This window comes from Rutilus rutilus, assembly GCF_951802725.1.
Source record: "Rutilus rutilus genome assembly, chromosome: 7".
Lineage (NCBI taxonomy): Eukaryota > Metazoa > Chordata > Actinopteri > Cypriniformes > Leuciscidae > Rutilus > Rutilus rutilus.
This window is the reverse complement of record NC_140221.1, coordinates 37,164,462-37,180,101: the sequence shown is the minus strand read 5'-3', so window position 1 is coordinate 37,180,101 and position 15,640 is coordinate 37,164,462. Positions and strand designations below refer to the sequence as shown.

The following is a 15,640-nucleotide window of genomic DNA, read 5'->3' as shown; positions in this document are numbered from 1 at the left end:
ACAGTGTCGAAGGCAGCAGACAGATCCAGGAGAATGAGGAGTGAAGATTTGGAAGCAGCTTTTGCAATCCGTAGGGCTTCTGTGACCGACAGTAATGCAGTCTCAGTTGAATGCCCTTTCTTGAAGCCAGATTGGTTGACATCCAGCTGGTTGTTTAGAGACAAGAAGGATGTTACTTGGTTGAAAACGGCTCTTTCAAGTGTTTTTGCAATGAATGGTAGGAGAGAGATAGGTCTGTAATTCTCTACAAATGATGTGTTTAGTGTTGGTTTTTTAAGCAGTGGAGTAACCCGAGCCTGCTTGAATGCTGTAGGGAAGGTGCCAGTATGGAGGAATGAGTTGATGATGTGTGTGAGTGCTGGTAGAAGTGTGGGAGAGATGGCTTGTAGAAGGTGTGAGGGGATGGGGTCTAGAGGGCAGGTGGTAGGGTGACTGGAGAGGAGAAGTGTAGATACTTCTTCCTCGGTTAGCGGAGAAAAGGAGGACACCTGCTCAATAGGTCCAAAGCTTCCCAGAAGTACTACTACGACAAAGGCAGGGCGATGCACACTCGCCCTGCGCTGGTGCCAGGTGAAGAAGTCAGAATGCAGCCCTACCCCGTCCACTCCAAGTGGTCTCCAGCTGTTGTCATCCAGCAACATAGCAGCACACCCAGGTCTTACATCGTCAACTCTGGTGGCATGGAGTTCCGCCAGAACTGTCAGCACCTTCGCAAAAGCACTGCAAGAGCGAATCAGTCCCGTCACCTCATGCAAGATGAGCCTTGGGAGGAGTTGCCTGATGTCCTTCCAGGACAAGAGGAACTGATTCTTCCCCTAGTTGGGACTTAAGCTTCGCCTGCCAAGGAACCCCTGAATGTGGATCAACCACAGCCCTCTCTGCCCTACACCACTAAGCATGGCAGAGTGGTTAAACCCCCTGAAAGACTGAATTTGTAGTTGCTACCTGTCAGGAGTCAGATGAGTCCAGTAGTGAAACAATCCAGTTGGCCTAACTATTTGTTGATAGCTTTCAATAGTTGGTAATGATCTCAAGTTGCTCCTGAATAGTTAAAGAAATTTGTCAAGTATGGTGCCTTTGTATAAAGTCATTAATAAGTTGGAAGGTACCTTGAGGATTGTTTATTTTTGCCTTTAAAGGTGCTCTAAGCGATGTTGGGTGACGTCACTTCTTGTTGACGTTCGAAGTATTGTCAAACAAAACAGAGGCTAGCTCGACCTTCCTTCCTCCTCATCCCGTCCCCTCCCCCTCCCTTCCGTGATTCCTGAAACAGTCATGAACCATTTAGAAAAAACAAACTGGATTTACCCACCTGTCCAGCAAAAACAGAGCCACCTGAATGTCGGATTGGAAGCCCTTCTGCCGCCGGAATTCTCGCCACCTTTTGAACGCTTTTCTGATTCGGGACTTTGCGTTCCTTCTCCTTTTCACTATTCTTTGTTATTTGTTCATCGGAACGTCGTCTCTTTGGTCGTGTGTCGGTCATATAAAAATTCTCAAGAATATACTATTTTAACGTTAGTCGTTGTTAGGACATCTCTCCTCTAGCTAACTTCCCTCTTCATGCTTCTCTCTCCTCCACTCCCCACACACACCCCTTCATGTGCACGCGCACTAACCCCCCAACCCCCACCCTCAAATCATTCTTGTTGGTTATTGGCTGAAACACTGTTTGTTATGTTTCGTGGCCAAGTCTGGGCCAATTTGTTTTTCTTGCCATTTGTGGAGCCTGGGCTGTCTACAGAGACCGTGTTTTTTTACAGTGTGTTCAGGGGACAGGCAGCTAGCGGATAGTGAGGAGATGTTTGCTGGATGTGACAAAAAATGTTTTGGCCTAAAAAACGTGTGACATCGCTTAGAGCACCTTCAAATTTGCTTAAGAAACCTTCAGTTATTTAGTCTGCTATCTATGGTATCCCCATAAATAAGCTGAAGAAGGGGAGATGTAATGTATTGTTTTGCCGCTAGAGCGCGCTGTTATATTGGCTGGGCCAGTTCCTTTGTGTGGACACCAGCAACAGGTCGAGGTTCCGTGTTCTTCAGTAAAGCAGTTATCGTGCAGTCACACTTGCTGTCTTTATTGTCTCCAGTATCTTACAAAAACATTAATATTGTGAAATATTATTACAATTTAAAATAACTGTTTTCTATTTATATGTATTTAAAATGTATTCCTGTGATGGCAAAACTGATTTTCAGATTTTTCAGATTTTCATTTCAGATGCAGATTTGATGCTCAAGAAGAATTTCTTATTATTATCAATGTTAAAAACTGTTTTAACTGCTTAATATTTTTGTGGAAACCATGATACATTTTCTTTAAGGATTTTTTTGATGAATAGAAAGAACCACAGTCTTTACTTTCACTTTTTTTTTTTCACAATTTAATGCATCATTGCTAAATAAAAGTATCAATTTCTATCTACATTCTATCAATTCTACTGACCCAAAACTTTTAAATGGTAGTGTACAAACACTGAGTGAATTATGATAAAGAGATTTGCAAGATGTTAACCTAAAATTTAAGCTTCATTTACAGTTTTTCTCGATTGCTTAAACACATTTCTTGAAACTATGCCTCGTATTCTCAAAACAGTAAACACAAACCCATAACGTCTCACCCAGTTCCCTAAACATTTTTTGAAAAAAACAAACTTTGCCCTCAGACATCACACACAAGCCCTCACAAACAAACACACTACAACATAGTCTGTCATAGTCATAGACTATAGTCACACTGGTGCAATAAATTCAACAACATTTCCAAAACTGGAAGTTATGTTGCTTGTGGTTCCCCCCCCCTCACAAATCTTTTCACATGATGAACACAAAAGACACAACCAATGGATACATTGGCATATTTTTATTCATTCATGTACTTCACAGTACAACACACACACACAAAAAAAAAAAAAGATTCCGCCTCAGCATCCCGTCTTTGGTCTGGGTCAGCCAGAGAATCTCGTCCACATCACAGGCTATATTGGCCCTAGCCAGGCAGAGGGGGTAAAATCCTCTTGCATGCCTGTTCCCCACTGGCACGCATCAACTGAAATATTTGGCAGGCTTCTTCCATTTCATCGTCTCGGTGTCCTAGAAAAATTTAAGTCCTGATTACTGTAACTGTAACACATCCTTTTTACAAAATGGAAGCATTAAGAAAACTCTATCTGTATGTGAGGCAATTTGATGCATTTCTTTTTATTACAGTAGTATAGTGCAACAGCTACAGTACATGTATGTGTTGTAACAGCACATAGTACATCTCTCAAAAGTTCCAGTAGAGCAGTCTGAAGTACATCTACCTGTTTTTGTCCCGGAAGGTTCTTATGATCGAGGCGACGGTGAAGCGACTCAAATTTGGCCTTCCTCGTAGCCCAGCCTCCCTCATAGTCATACCATGGACAAAGACATGGGCAACTAGAGTGGCACGAATTTCATCCGAGACTTGTCTCTTTGCCCTTGCCCTTCACCTTCCTCCTCCTCCTCCTCCTCCTCCTCCACTCCAGTGTTCTCGACCTCTTCCTTCATGTCTTTCTGGATCCATTGTTCCAAATCTGAATGAACTGACTCTGACCCTTTTATCCATCTATTGAAGGTTCTGATTGGTGTGTGATCAATTTTGACTCTTAAGGTGATGATACACAGGGCAACTTTTTGAGTAATGTTGCTGGACAATCTTGCCGAGCGATTGTTGCTTGGGCACTTTCCCATTGAAAATGGGATGACTCACAAACATGACTCATGTGTCAAAACAGGGGAATAGTGTTTATAGTTTAGGGAAATGGGTGTGCTTTTTGATAAATGGCGTTATGGTTTTGCTATTTTAGTTCAAAAGCCTGGTTCTAGTGTTTAAGCAATCAAGAAAAACTGTAATCTGTAGGTTCTCCAATATTGTTGTATTTTTTTACTGTGATTAATCTGAATGTGCCACCTTCATCTAACAACATCATTAAATATTTAGAAACTTAAAGAAACCTTTGCTCTCTCCTCTAAGAGTAACATTGTATGCTGAGTTTCTCCCTATGCGGTCCCGAGCCACTTGCATTCTGTTGATAGAGGTATATTCTATTCTATTCTATTCTATTCTATTCTATTCTATTCTATTCTATTCTATTCTATTCTATTCTATTCTGTTCTGTTCTGTTTTATTCTATTCTATTCTATTCTATTCTATTCTATTCTGTTCTGTTCTGTTTTATTCTATTCTATTCTATTCTATTCTGTTTTATTCTATTCTATTCTATTCTATTCTATTCTATTCTATTCTATTAAACTGTTTCAAAAGTCATCATAACTAGGATAACTTGTGGATTTAGTCTAAAAATCTCTTTCCCTCTGATCTGCTGTAGATTTTCTGGGCTTTGGGTACAGTATTTGAAGTGCTGCTGGCTATTTTGGTGATGCCAACTTTGGGCTGGCGCTGGCTGCTGGCCCTCTCCACTATTCCACTCTTCATTTTTGCTTTTTTTTGCTTTGTAAGTATGAAGTTCTCAAATATCAGTTAGTTCTCTCTCTTAGAGCTAGATATGAAAAGCTTTTTTTGTGTGTGTGTGTGTGTGGTGTGAGCAATATATTGTCTGAACAATAGAGTAAACTAAATGTCATATGCACATCATCAGTGGCTGCCAGAAAGTGCTCGTTACGACGTCCTGACAGGAAATCAGGAGAAGGCTTTGAACACACTCAAACGCATTGCTACAGAGAATAATGTCCCAATGCCACTGGGGAAACTCATAGTGGCCAGACAGGTAAGGTACTAGTTAAATACACTTATATATTTGTATATTACTTTATGTATATCAGTATGGCTTTCTTTAATGGAAAACAGTTAAACACTTCCTATAATACAATGCAGTTGAATCTGTGGCAGTTGGGGGCTACTGCTCTGATATGATTGCCCATATGCTCAGGTGGACAATATGATTTTGAGTCCAGCTCGCAAAAACTATCTCTACGAACAACAATAATTGAAAGAGTTTCCTACCAAAAATATGATTAAAAAAAAGAGAAAGAATAGACAACTGCATATGTGTTTAAATGTTTTCATGCATAAATTATGATTCATTAACATATTTGTACATAAAATTATTCTAAATGAAAAAAAAAAAAACTAGAACTACCTTAAACCACACATGTGTTCATGTTTTTGTCTATACAGAACTATTATATACTGTTATATATACTATTACACTTTTACAACTATCTATACTTCAAAGAATCCTGAAAAAAAATGCATCATTGTTTCCACAAAAATATTAACTGTTTTCAACAATGATTATTATAAGATTTTTTTCTTGAGCAGCAAATCAAGTATCATGTGACACTGAAGACTGGAGTAATGATGCTAAAAATTCAGCGTTGCCATCACAGAAATAAATTACATTTTAAAAATATATACAAAAAATGTTTACACAATTTATAGTGATAAATATTGTTATTTATATGTCATCTCTCCTTATTTTGAGTATAATTGTTGTTTTCTGTGTTTAGGAGGACAGGGGAAAACTTCGGGATCTTTTCTCTCCACCGTTGCGCTGGACTACTATTCTGCTCTGGTTCATATGGTAAAAGAGTCCCAACAATACTGATTTCTATAAATTACTGTGTAAACAGTCATTAAATCACGAATGTAGATGTCCACTAATCCTTAAAAGGACTTTTTGTTCCTTGAGATTTGTCTGATCTCACTCTTTTATTTCACAATTTTACTCAAATATTTCACAATGTTTAGTTCTTGCTGCTTGCATTCATATTCTGTTTATTTTATTACATTATTATGCGCTTCCTGTTGCAGGTTCTCTAACGCATTCTCGTATTATGGTGTGGTTTTGCTGACCACCGAGCTTTTCCAGGAGGGAGGCGCCTGTGGTGGTGAGTGACAGATATTGTGTGTTTTAAAACAGACTGGAGCAGCATAGTGAGAATGTAAAGGCCAAGTATGGAATAGAATACCATATTTAATATACTGTATATACTATATCAGTATAAATCAGTATGTGTAATACATTTCAAACTATAGTGTGGTAGAAAACTAACTCAATACAACCAATGTATTCTGTATGCATGTATTGGTCTTGTATCACTCCCTAGGGGGGAAGGGCAGAAAAAGGGACCCAGGATGTAGTTTGGAGTGCAAATATCTGAATTCAGATGATTACAAAGACCTTCTATGGACCACACTTTCTGAGTTTCCAGGTACATCTTTGAATTATAACACCATTAACATGTATGGCAGGCAAAAAAGAAAATGTGATGAACGTATTGATTGATGCATCACAGGCCTGCTGGTGACCCTGTGGGCAATTGATCGCTTAGGAAGGAGGAAGACTATGGCACTGTGTTTCTTTGTCTTCTCCCTCTGCATTGTGCCGCTCTACGGCTGTGTGGGAAGGTCAGAAAGCACATCCATTATGGACATTTTTCTAGAGCACTCGAGCCTGTGTTAATCTCAAATGTGAACATACATCTACATCTACATGTCATGGAAAATCAAACTAGTATTTCTTTCTAATGTGACATCTTTGATACATTATGCCATATAGCCTAACTATTCCCTTTATTGCAGGACTTCTTTGACTGTATTTATATTCATTGCGAGGGCCTTCATCGCTGGAGGTTTCCAGGCTGCATATGTGTATACTCCTGAGGTGAGAACTCAGTTAATATATCATTTCTATTTCTTGGAAGAACTGAGGCTCAAAGGCAAAGCTCTATCCTTCTTTGCCATGTCAAAAGAATGTGAAATAGAAACACAGCTAAATGTGACACTCTTGGCAGATAAATTGTAAGGAGAGTAAAGCCTGTAGACTGTCAATGTGGTGTTAAATGTTTCTCTCAAGGCAACAGCTGCACTAGAGAAGGATTTTGACCTTGGGAAATGTCCAATTCCTGTCTCACTCCCACCACTTGGCAGCAATTGCAACAACTCACCTGAAATAAAACAGGCCACTTTGTCATCCTACGTTTTTTCATAAACTACTGGAGTTCATCTCCAGATAAATGATTGGAGGGTTGAATATTACACACAGTGTCTGTATGTTGACTTTGACATTACTGTCATTGAGGTCATTTTATTGCGTAGTTACACTGTATATTACCTAAAGGAGAGAGGCATTTTTCTTAACTACATTAAACTTTGTCTGGGATATTTAACTGGGTTTGAAAGTGTTTATAGCATAAAATCATGCTGAAGAAACTTTAGGGAAACAATGAATCCATGTAGATCATGTAAGTCCATTCACTCAGTGGTTAAGTAATAGTTCAATTTTAAATGAGAAGATAATGGTTATCTCCCTCTTGGTGTCTTTTACAGGTGTATCCCACAGCGACAAGGGCACTGGGTCTGGGCACCAGTAGTGGGATGGCCCGAGTTGGAGCTCTCATCACACCATTTGTGGCACAGGTGTGGAAAGACTATCTAGAAAATGATAAAAGACTTAAAAATACAGAATACTCTAACCCTAATGTTGGAGATCCAATATACTTACTTTCTTTACTTTGTCTTAATTTATTGTAAATCCGTTAGGGCACCTGCTCTGATATGTTGATCTGTGCTGCTCATGTGGGCAATATGATTCGGGAGTCCAGCTCGCAAAAACTCTACGAACAACAACAGTTCAAAGAGATTCTTACCAGAAATTTTACTTAAAAAAAGAGAGAAGAGTCTCATTCCCTAAGTGTGCATATGTGTGTAAATGTTTACTTCATTACTAAGTGTATGAAGAAAACTATAGCCAACTTAAAGCACAAGTTTTAGTTCACATTTTTGTCTATACAGAACTATTAGATACTGTCATCTTTTTTAAACTTTCTTTTCATCAAGGAATCCTGATTTTCCACAAAATACTGCGATAATAATAATAAGAAATGTTTCTTGAGCAGCAAATCAGCGTATTATAATGATTTCTGAAGGATCATGTGACACCAGCTTTGTCATCACAGGAATTTTTTATTGTAATAATATTTCACACTATTACTGTTTTTACACTGTATCAAGTAAATGCAGGCTTGGTGAGCATAAGAAACTTCCTTCAAAACAGTAAAAAACTCTTACTAACCCAAATGTGAGATTCTTTGACATTCTATCCATCTCTGCTTCCTTCCTGAAGGTGATGCTGGAATCATCAGTGTATCTGACTCTGTCAGTGTACTGTTGCTGCTGTTTGCTGGCTGCTATTGCTTCCTGTGCACTGCCCATAGAGACCACAGGACGGGGCCTCCAGGAGTCCAGTCACAGAGAGTGGGGTCAGGAGATGATGGGACGGGCCTCAGACCACAGCCCGGGAGGGATTCCACATTCGAGCTCTGGATCACAGGACTGAGGGAACACCACAGAGGGGTTTGGAAAGACTTTGTAGAAGAAATTGGTCTTAGATGGAAGTGGGGAATATTATCTGTAAAATAAAATGTGTGTCCACAAAGGAATCGCAGTTTTAATTGTTTTAAGAACTGCTTGGTTTTGATTTAAATCAGTCCATTAATGACACGTTCCTCCACCAAAGGTTGCAAGGTTTCTCTTTATGAACCTCCGGACCAGAAAAATAAAGGGGAATAGATTTCCATCACATAAAACTCCCCTTTTGCCTCATTTTCAGGTAATACAACAGTAAATGGGTTGAAAATATATCTATAATTGCATTATGCAGTTTAACACATGAAAACCATCATCACTCTCATATGTTCAAAGGATTTGAAGAGCATTTGGGGGTGTTTAGGAGAAGAACGAAAGATTTGAACTTGATAGATAGCACAAGGGTTTGTGTGTTTGTGACAGGTTTAGTATGAGAGCGAGTAGAAAGATTTATTTAATTTTTTATTTCTTTAAGAGGGCCTTACACTCCACTCCCAGCATTCCATTGGGTAGGTCATGACAACTTTTATCTATTCATCGAAGCAGAGACCGGATGCTGCTATAAATCAGACATTGCACCAGTTTGTGGTCTCTGTTATCTTCCTTTTTCTCTCTCAACCATATACCATACTTTAAGTTGGTTAAATGTTAGCCATTGATAGTGTTAGACTTTCGCTGACACCAGTGACGTTATCTAGTGGGCATCAAAGTCTTCATTTTGTACCACTCAGCACCTCTCTTTGTCCTCTCACTGGCTGCCAACTGCAATCACTCATGTAAAATTCTCATTCATGTACAAAACTCCAGTTGTTCCCTTATAATCTGGCATATCAAAGGTTACTGAGTCCTAAGAGACAGCTCAGTAACAATAAAACAATAGCAAGTGGCTTTCATCTGAACAGGTCTGTAGATCAAGTATATTTTTTATTACTGTCATACTGTCTTTGTTTCTTCAGCTCGACTTCTCAATGATATATTCGGTCATTTGTATTTATGCCTTTTCAACCGTACAGTGGGTATGTGTGTGGCATGATGGGAAGTGTGCAGTTGTTCCTGTGAATCCAGAGAGTTGTCTCCTATGCCTGCCTTTTGCGATTTAGTGCCGCGTTTTGTGTCTCTGTGCACAGATCTCTTGCCACTGCACTGGATGTACATGTATGATAACAATAAATTATGATTCGAAAAAAGAAAAATAGTATGTGTCTTTATTGTAGATTAGTGCAGATAAATGTAGTCAAATGTATTATGCATCTCAATTTGACAACGGTTAATAGATTAGCGACAATTCAAGAGATGGATAACACTGTCCAGAGGCCCAAATCTATTATTACAGGCGTGATTTAGAGTGTGCTAGCAAGCCTTTCTGCTCCAGGATCTGTCCAAAGAGCCGAGCAGCTTCCTCAGCACATCCACGATGGATGGTCAGTCCAAAACCTCCATGTCCGTAGTTATGGATGACCTGAGGTGAATGAAAACAGCATGTGTGAAAAGAGGAGAATCTACAAAGCCCTAAAGGCACAGGGTGATGGAAAAACTATATAAGATGGGAAGAATACACTCGCAAAACATTTGCATTTTCTTTTGCATAAAACTTTTGTGATCTCTTGCGAAACTTTACCGTGTGCTTAGAAATCTTTTGCGTTCTAATGCGAGACTTTTGCGTTCCTCTAAGAAACTTTGCATTTGCTTGCAAAACATTTGCATTCTGTTCCCCCAAGAAACTAGCAAAAGCATGAAAATTGTTTTCCCTCCTATTTCATATTATTTCCATCACCAGTTTTGTGAGCAAATGTTTTGCAAGCGAATGCAATGGTTTTTGGGGGAATGTTTTTTTTTCTCCCATCTCATATATATATGTTTTCTATTACCATGTCCCATTAGGGGCTCTGCATTAACTCATACATCATCTAGCTGTTTATAGCGACCCCTCTTCAATGGAAGATGCCATAAGATCTTCAGTTCAATGATCACTAAGAGCTCACCTCAAATGCGTGTGGTCCAGATCGCAAGGTCTCTCTCTCCAGTCTAACTTTGCTGCGTGCGGGCCTGAGACCAGTCCAGTCCTCTACAATCCGGGCATGCTAGAGAGAGAAAGAAGATTAAATCCCCTCATGCCAGTCAAGCAAACAATAATTCAGCAAGGCTAAAATGCCTGAAAGCTACCTGTAGACTGGGCTCAAGCTTGCAGGCGGCTTCCCAAATTTCTCTATGGTCAACAGAACTGTTCTGCAGATTCCAGTTTCCTAATTGGAAAACTCCACCCACAGTGACTAAACGACTCCTGCAGAAACAAACTGAGGACCTGAGGTCATGTGCAACTGCTAAGACAAGACTTCATTTTAGTCATGAAGTCATTTAGACTCTTTTTAGTTTTAATTATTTTGTTATGTGGTTTGTCATTTTTATTATTATTAATTATTAGATTATTAATTTATTTTTATTTAAGTTTAAGTTTTTGTACTTCAACTTCAACTTTTATTTCAGTGAGTCTGACCCAGGAATGATGTATGGTGAGTTGTAGACTCCTGATGAGGAATCATGTGTGAGGATCCAGTGCTTTAACCAGGGAGCGTCTACCTGTTGATATAAAAGGCATGAGATCAACATAGTTCTATGCAAAAACTCTAAGTATGATTGACTTTTATCCACTAAACCTCACCTTAATGATCTGTCCTCTTCCTGGTTTGAGCTCAGGATCAGGCTGTAGGTCTCCTGATCGGACACCAGAGCAGTTGATGATAACATCAGCACCACTATCTGCCAGCTGGAGGACAATTTTGAGGTCATTACAAATGCACACATTCTATGACTGAAACCATTTTGCAACAGTACAGAGACAGACTCTCAGCATGAATTTAACAGAAAAATTTGGGTTTTCTGTTTTCACATATTTTAAAATGTAATTTATTCCTGTATTTATCCCTATTCATACAAAGCTGAATTTTTAGCATCATTACTCCAGTCTTCAGTGTCACATGATCTTTCAGAAATCATTCTGATATGCTGATTTGCTGCTCAAGAAATTTCTTTATATTATCAATGTTAAAAATACTGTGCTGTTTAGTATTTTTGTGGAAACTGTTTTACTGTCACTTTTGATCAATTTAAAGTATAATTTCTGACTAAAAGTATTAATTTCTTTAAAAAAAATTTTTTTAAAATCACACTAACCACAAACTTCTTAAAGGTAATGTAAATTTTAAGATCTTGAGATTTTCATTTATAAAGTGTGAGAATGACAATGGAATTCTTCAAACCTCTTGAAATGAACCAATCTTCCTCTGATAAAATTGAACCTTTCTTTGTCCTAACCTGTAAAAAACAAAGAAACATGACCAACTTGCCAAAGACTGTGTTAATCATTGTTAGATCTGAAAAAGTTAAAATGCTGTAAATGAGTAACACATCCACTACAGATTTTACATAATTATATAAATGCATAACAGTGCATATAAAATAGAAGAAAAAGTACATTCATATAAAAATTAAACACACACATATGCATGTGTTAGATGTGTAGATACAAAATATCTTATAACTTATAGAGAAAATCTAGAAATCTGAAACACTAATTATTCATTTTACGTCATAATGTTTATTTGTTTTAAATTTTTCAAAATGCGAAACCTGTTTATTTCTGAGTTAAACCAGACCTTGAATCTCATATTTTATTGTGGACTTTTGAACCCTACTTTATTTCATTCCCATTCTAATTTGGGTTACTGATAAGATAACAGAAGTCTCTCACCAGTCCATAAGCCAGGGCAGGTATGTCTTTCCTTCAATCATGAGAGCAGTGTTGAACCACCCAAAACTGAAAAGGATTGTGGAAAAAAGGAAAGGTGACACAACACACTACATTCACAAATCCAATTTAAGGGGTAGACCAACCAAATTGATTTTGAAAACAAGTCAGCAGCATCAAATTATAGAAATAACTTATGATTAGATACAGCTAACAAGTACTGTACCTGTATCCCGGGAACATATCTAGTTCACGTTTAGTCAGCTGGCGAAAGCCCAACACAGCGTCTTTAAATGAGGGGTCCTGTTTGAGGGGAGCAGAGAGATTGCAGTCATTTTCAAAATTATCTCTCATGGATAAGTGAGATCGGTTAGTTATTTTCACTCTAATTTCATGCTGGTTTTAACCCATGCCAGAGAGAGGGGGCTCAGCAGTTGGATCAAGTGGATGCTTAAGTTTATTTGATTCTGACCACTTTTTCTTTTGTTCAGCTATACAATAAGGTTCATTATGTTCTGTTCTGCCATTTTGATCATGCCCTGCAATAGTTAAGGGCCCACAGGCAGAGACCTGAAGTATGTTCAATCAATTAATACTTGCAGTTTATATAACATTCTGTACACTGAAAAAAAAAAAAAAAAAAAAAGACATTACATGCAAACGAAAGATAATTTTCTCACCGCCATAGGTTCAGTGCACAGGTTGTAGCCAGACTGGAGAAAGATTCCCATTTGAACTGAATCTGGAGAGCTGAGGAAGCTTAGTAGATAGTCAAATGTTTCTTTGTTCCATTTACTGTGAATGAATAACGAACAAAGATGTGCTTCAACTGATATATATTTCCTATTTTTATGCCACAGAATTGAATCGAAACAAATGAAAGCTCACGTTTCTTGCACATTCCCCTTGTCATATAGATATGGCTGCCAGAGTCCAGCTGCCCCGTCACTGGTGGTGAGTGGAGTTAAGACATCAGCATACACCTCTATGGTGAGGGGGGTGACCCGGCCGTGGAAGTGCTGGTAGATGCTCTGAGCCGTGGAGAGGCCGATGACCCCCGCTCCAATGATGCACACCTTCATGTCTGCAGAAAAATGCATAAATACCTTTTTTTTTTCTATTTTAATAATGATATGCTGTATGCTCTTAAACTATTTGATGTCTGTATGTTCTATGCAAAAAAAACCCTCTAAATTCAAGTGTAAATATTAATGCACGGTTTCATAAAATGTTGCAATTTGATTTGAAAACATTTTCAATGCAAACATGTGTCCAATGCTGCCATATGTTTGTGAAGGGCTTCTTTTATTTGATTAATAAGTCTTATGTCTATAAAAACCCATATGGACACGATTAAACATGGACAACGACAACGACAACTAACTAACAGGGTTAGAGAGCTTGAGTTGTTCTTATTGGTTGCCTTCTTGTGGGCTTTCTATAGCTTAAAAAAGTAATGCATTGCATGTAATGTCAAGCCTGGAAATAGCAACATTTACATGTGCATTTGGAAGACGGTTTTACATTGAATTCGCGGTATAACGTTAGGCCTACTGCACTTTATTAGTTTATTTTATAAAAAGAACAGCTTCACTCACCAAACTTCTTGTTACTTCCAAAAAGAAGTCGACGTTGTCCTAAACAGGTCCTTATCTTCTTTTGTGTATGCACAAGTCTTAAGCAACGTAATGACATGACGCAAAATTTAAAAATTAACTTTTATCTCACATTACATAACGTCAACTGTCACGTTGAGCGCTATTAGTGTTCGCCTTCAGAAAATGTTCAGTATGGGCTGCATTCGAAATAGTCTTACACGGAAGAAATAGCCTCATGCTTTTTCCAAGTCAGCCATAGTTTTGGTTTTGGTTTTGAGTCACTCACTTCAGTGACTTCGAATCTTTTGAATCTGCTCACTAAAAAGTTTTGTTCATATTCGTTCAATGATTTGTTCAGACCTCGTTACTCCATTAGATGGCGACAAGATAGTGATTCTTACTGACATGAAATGTTTGTGGTTTGCATTGCATTAAGTGGTAAAAAAAAAAAAAAAAAAAAAAACTCTTCTCAGAACACGACACTTTCACACAGATACCAGCTCTGCTTAGTTAGTTGTAGTTGAGCAGTTGTCTGGAGGTAGCTATATGATATTGTTGGTGAAAAAAATAAAATAACTTTTACTGACTGTCTTAGCCTATTATTATTATTATTTACTTTACTTTTTTATTGGCATCTTTATTTATCATATTTGATTAACTTTTTATTTTGATGGCTAAATTCTATATCCTTAAATGCTAATCCACAGGAAAGAAACCATGCTTTTTTTTAAATAATACATTATATTGAATCAGTCTTGCCTTCAGGTTGTACATGCATCATGTATCTCCTTTCATGCATTTGTGTAATATTTATGAATTTATAAAACTGCTAATTTATTTGAATAATTAAAAAAGTGTGAGCACACATTTAAATTCATAGGTAGTTGATTCAAAGGTTGTGCAGATTTCTTTTGAGCAAAAAAAAAAAAGTTTGTTCAAAGTGGGAACCCTGAGAGCCCTTGCCAGTGTTGCCACTACAGGTAATGTAAATATGTAAACAATAATGCTTAAAATAAATTAGAAAAAGCATTCAAATAAAAGCATTAAATAAATCATGCTTGCATCTGATTCTTTATTATACATTAGCAGTAAGGGAGTAACGATTCCCACGTCATGATTCGATACATATCACAATACTGAACTCACGATACAATATTATTGCGATACTCCAAGACATATGGTAAAAGGTTAACAAAAATGTACTGTTGATCAAAATGTTACATTTGGTTTTACATTGTGGGTGTAAATGAATAGGCTTGGACTTGGTCCTGGAAACCCAATAGTGACACCAGAATAAAAATATTCATGATTCTAAAGATGAAAATACAGAATAATTTTAGCTGACTAGATGTATAAATAATGTTGTCTAAATAATTTTGTCTGACTAGATGTATAACAAAACAATGTTGTCACTTTTTACTGCTAACATAAGACATTTGGCATTATCAGGACCCACAAATATTCCCCCATTGCATTATTGTACATTATATTATTCAACATTATATTTAGCAGTTACTTGTAGGACTGACACTAAAACTCTGAAAACTAGCATTTTTGTATTGCGATATATTGTGACACGATATATTGTTACACCCCTAATTAACATAAAAAAAGTTTTGACAATTCGCTTCTGTTATGATGTGTCATATTTTTAAAACAATCAAAAAAATTTTTTATAAAAAATATAAAACGTGTATATGAACATTTATTCCATTGTAGTTTAGGATTCTTAAACTTTTTAGAATCAGTTGTCACAGTGTCTGGTTTGTGTTTCCCCAGGTGTCCACTAGAGGTCTCTCTCCCTTACTGTCACCATTCATTCTGGAACTGCATTTCCCACGATCCTTTGTCTGTTCTCATCACTCATCATTGCACGCAGCTGTTTCCCATTACATTGTTTAGTTTCTGTGTTTAGTTTCTGTGTATAAATGCCCTGTCTGTTTC

The 15,640-nt window shown here is 37.6% G+C and overlaps 2 protein-coding genes across 4 annotated transcripts in view; one reads left to right on the top strand and one right to left on the bottom strand.

Annotated features, from left to right (window-relative positions):
* svopa (SV2 related protein a) overlaps nucleotides 1–9,534 on the top strand; it is a 29,117-nt gene extending 19,583 nt beyond the window's left edge. For all 3 annotated transcript variants that reach the window (XM_084413576.1, XM_084413575.1, XM_084413574.1), the window contains exons 8-17: nucleotides 3,998–4,061; nucleotides 4,353–4,478; nucleotides 4,623–4,751; nucleotides 5,494–5,567; nucleotides 5,798–5,874; nucleotides 6,094–6,198; nucleotides 6,283–6,394; nucleotides 6,569–6,650; nucleotides 7,316–7,405; nucleotides 8,112–9,534. In XM_084413576.1, the coding sequence (XP_084269702.1) occupies nucleotides 3,998–4,061; nucleotides 4,353–4,478; nucleotides 4,623–4,751; nucleotides 5,494–5,567; nucleotides 5,798–5,874; nucleotides 6,094–6,198; nucleotides 6,283–6,394; nucleotides 6,569–6,650; nucleotides 7,316–7,405; nucleotides 8,112–8,324 (1,072 nt within the window). In that variant the 3' untranslated portion in view covers nucleotides 8,325–9,534. The remainder of the gene's footprint in view (nucleotides 1–3,997; nucleotides 4,062–4,352; nucleotides 4,479–4,622; nucleotides 4,752–5,493; nucleotides 5,568–5,797; nucleotides 5,875–6,093; nucleotides 6,199–6,282; nucleotides 6,395–6,568; nucleotides 6,651–7,315; nucleotides 7,406–8,111) is intronic.
* Nucleotides 9,535–9,541: 7 nt separating this feature from the next.
* Nucleotides 9,542–13,988, bottom strand: LOC311293361 (D-amino-acid oxidase-like). Its single transcript, XM_084413584.1, has 11 exons — nucleotides 13,697–13,988; nucleotides 12,987–13,182; nucleotides 12,779–12,893; nucleotides 12,325–12,401; nucleotides 12,102–12,167; nucleotides 11,611–11,665; nucleotides 11,013–11,117; nucleotides 10,848–10,930; nucleotides 10,517–10,634; nucleotides 10,336–10,434; nucleotides 9,542–9,812 (listed from the first exon to the last, which is right to left on the bottom strand). The coding sequence occupies exons 1-11, from the start codon at nucleotides 13,791–13,793 to the stop codon at nucleotides 9,681–9,683; spliced, it is 1,143 nt and encodes a 380-aa protein (XP_084269710.1). The 5' UTR covers nucleotides 13,794–13,988; the 3' UTR covers nucleotides 9,542–9,680.
* Nucleotides 13,989–15,640: the final 1,652 nt, after the last annotated feature.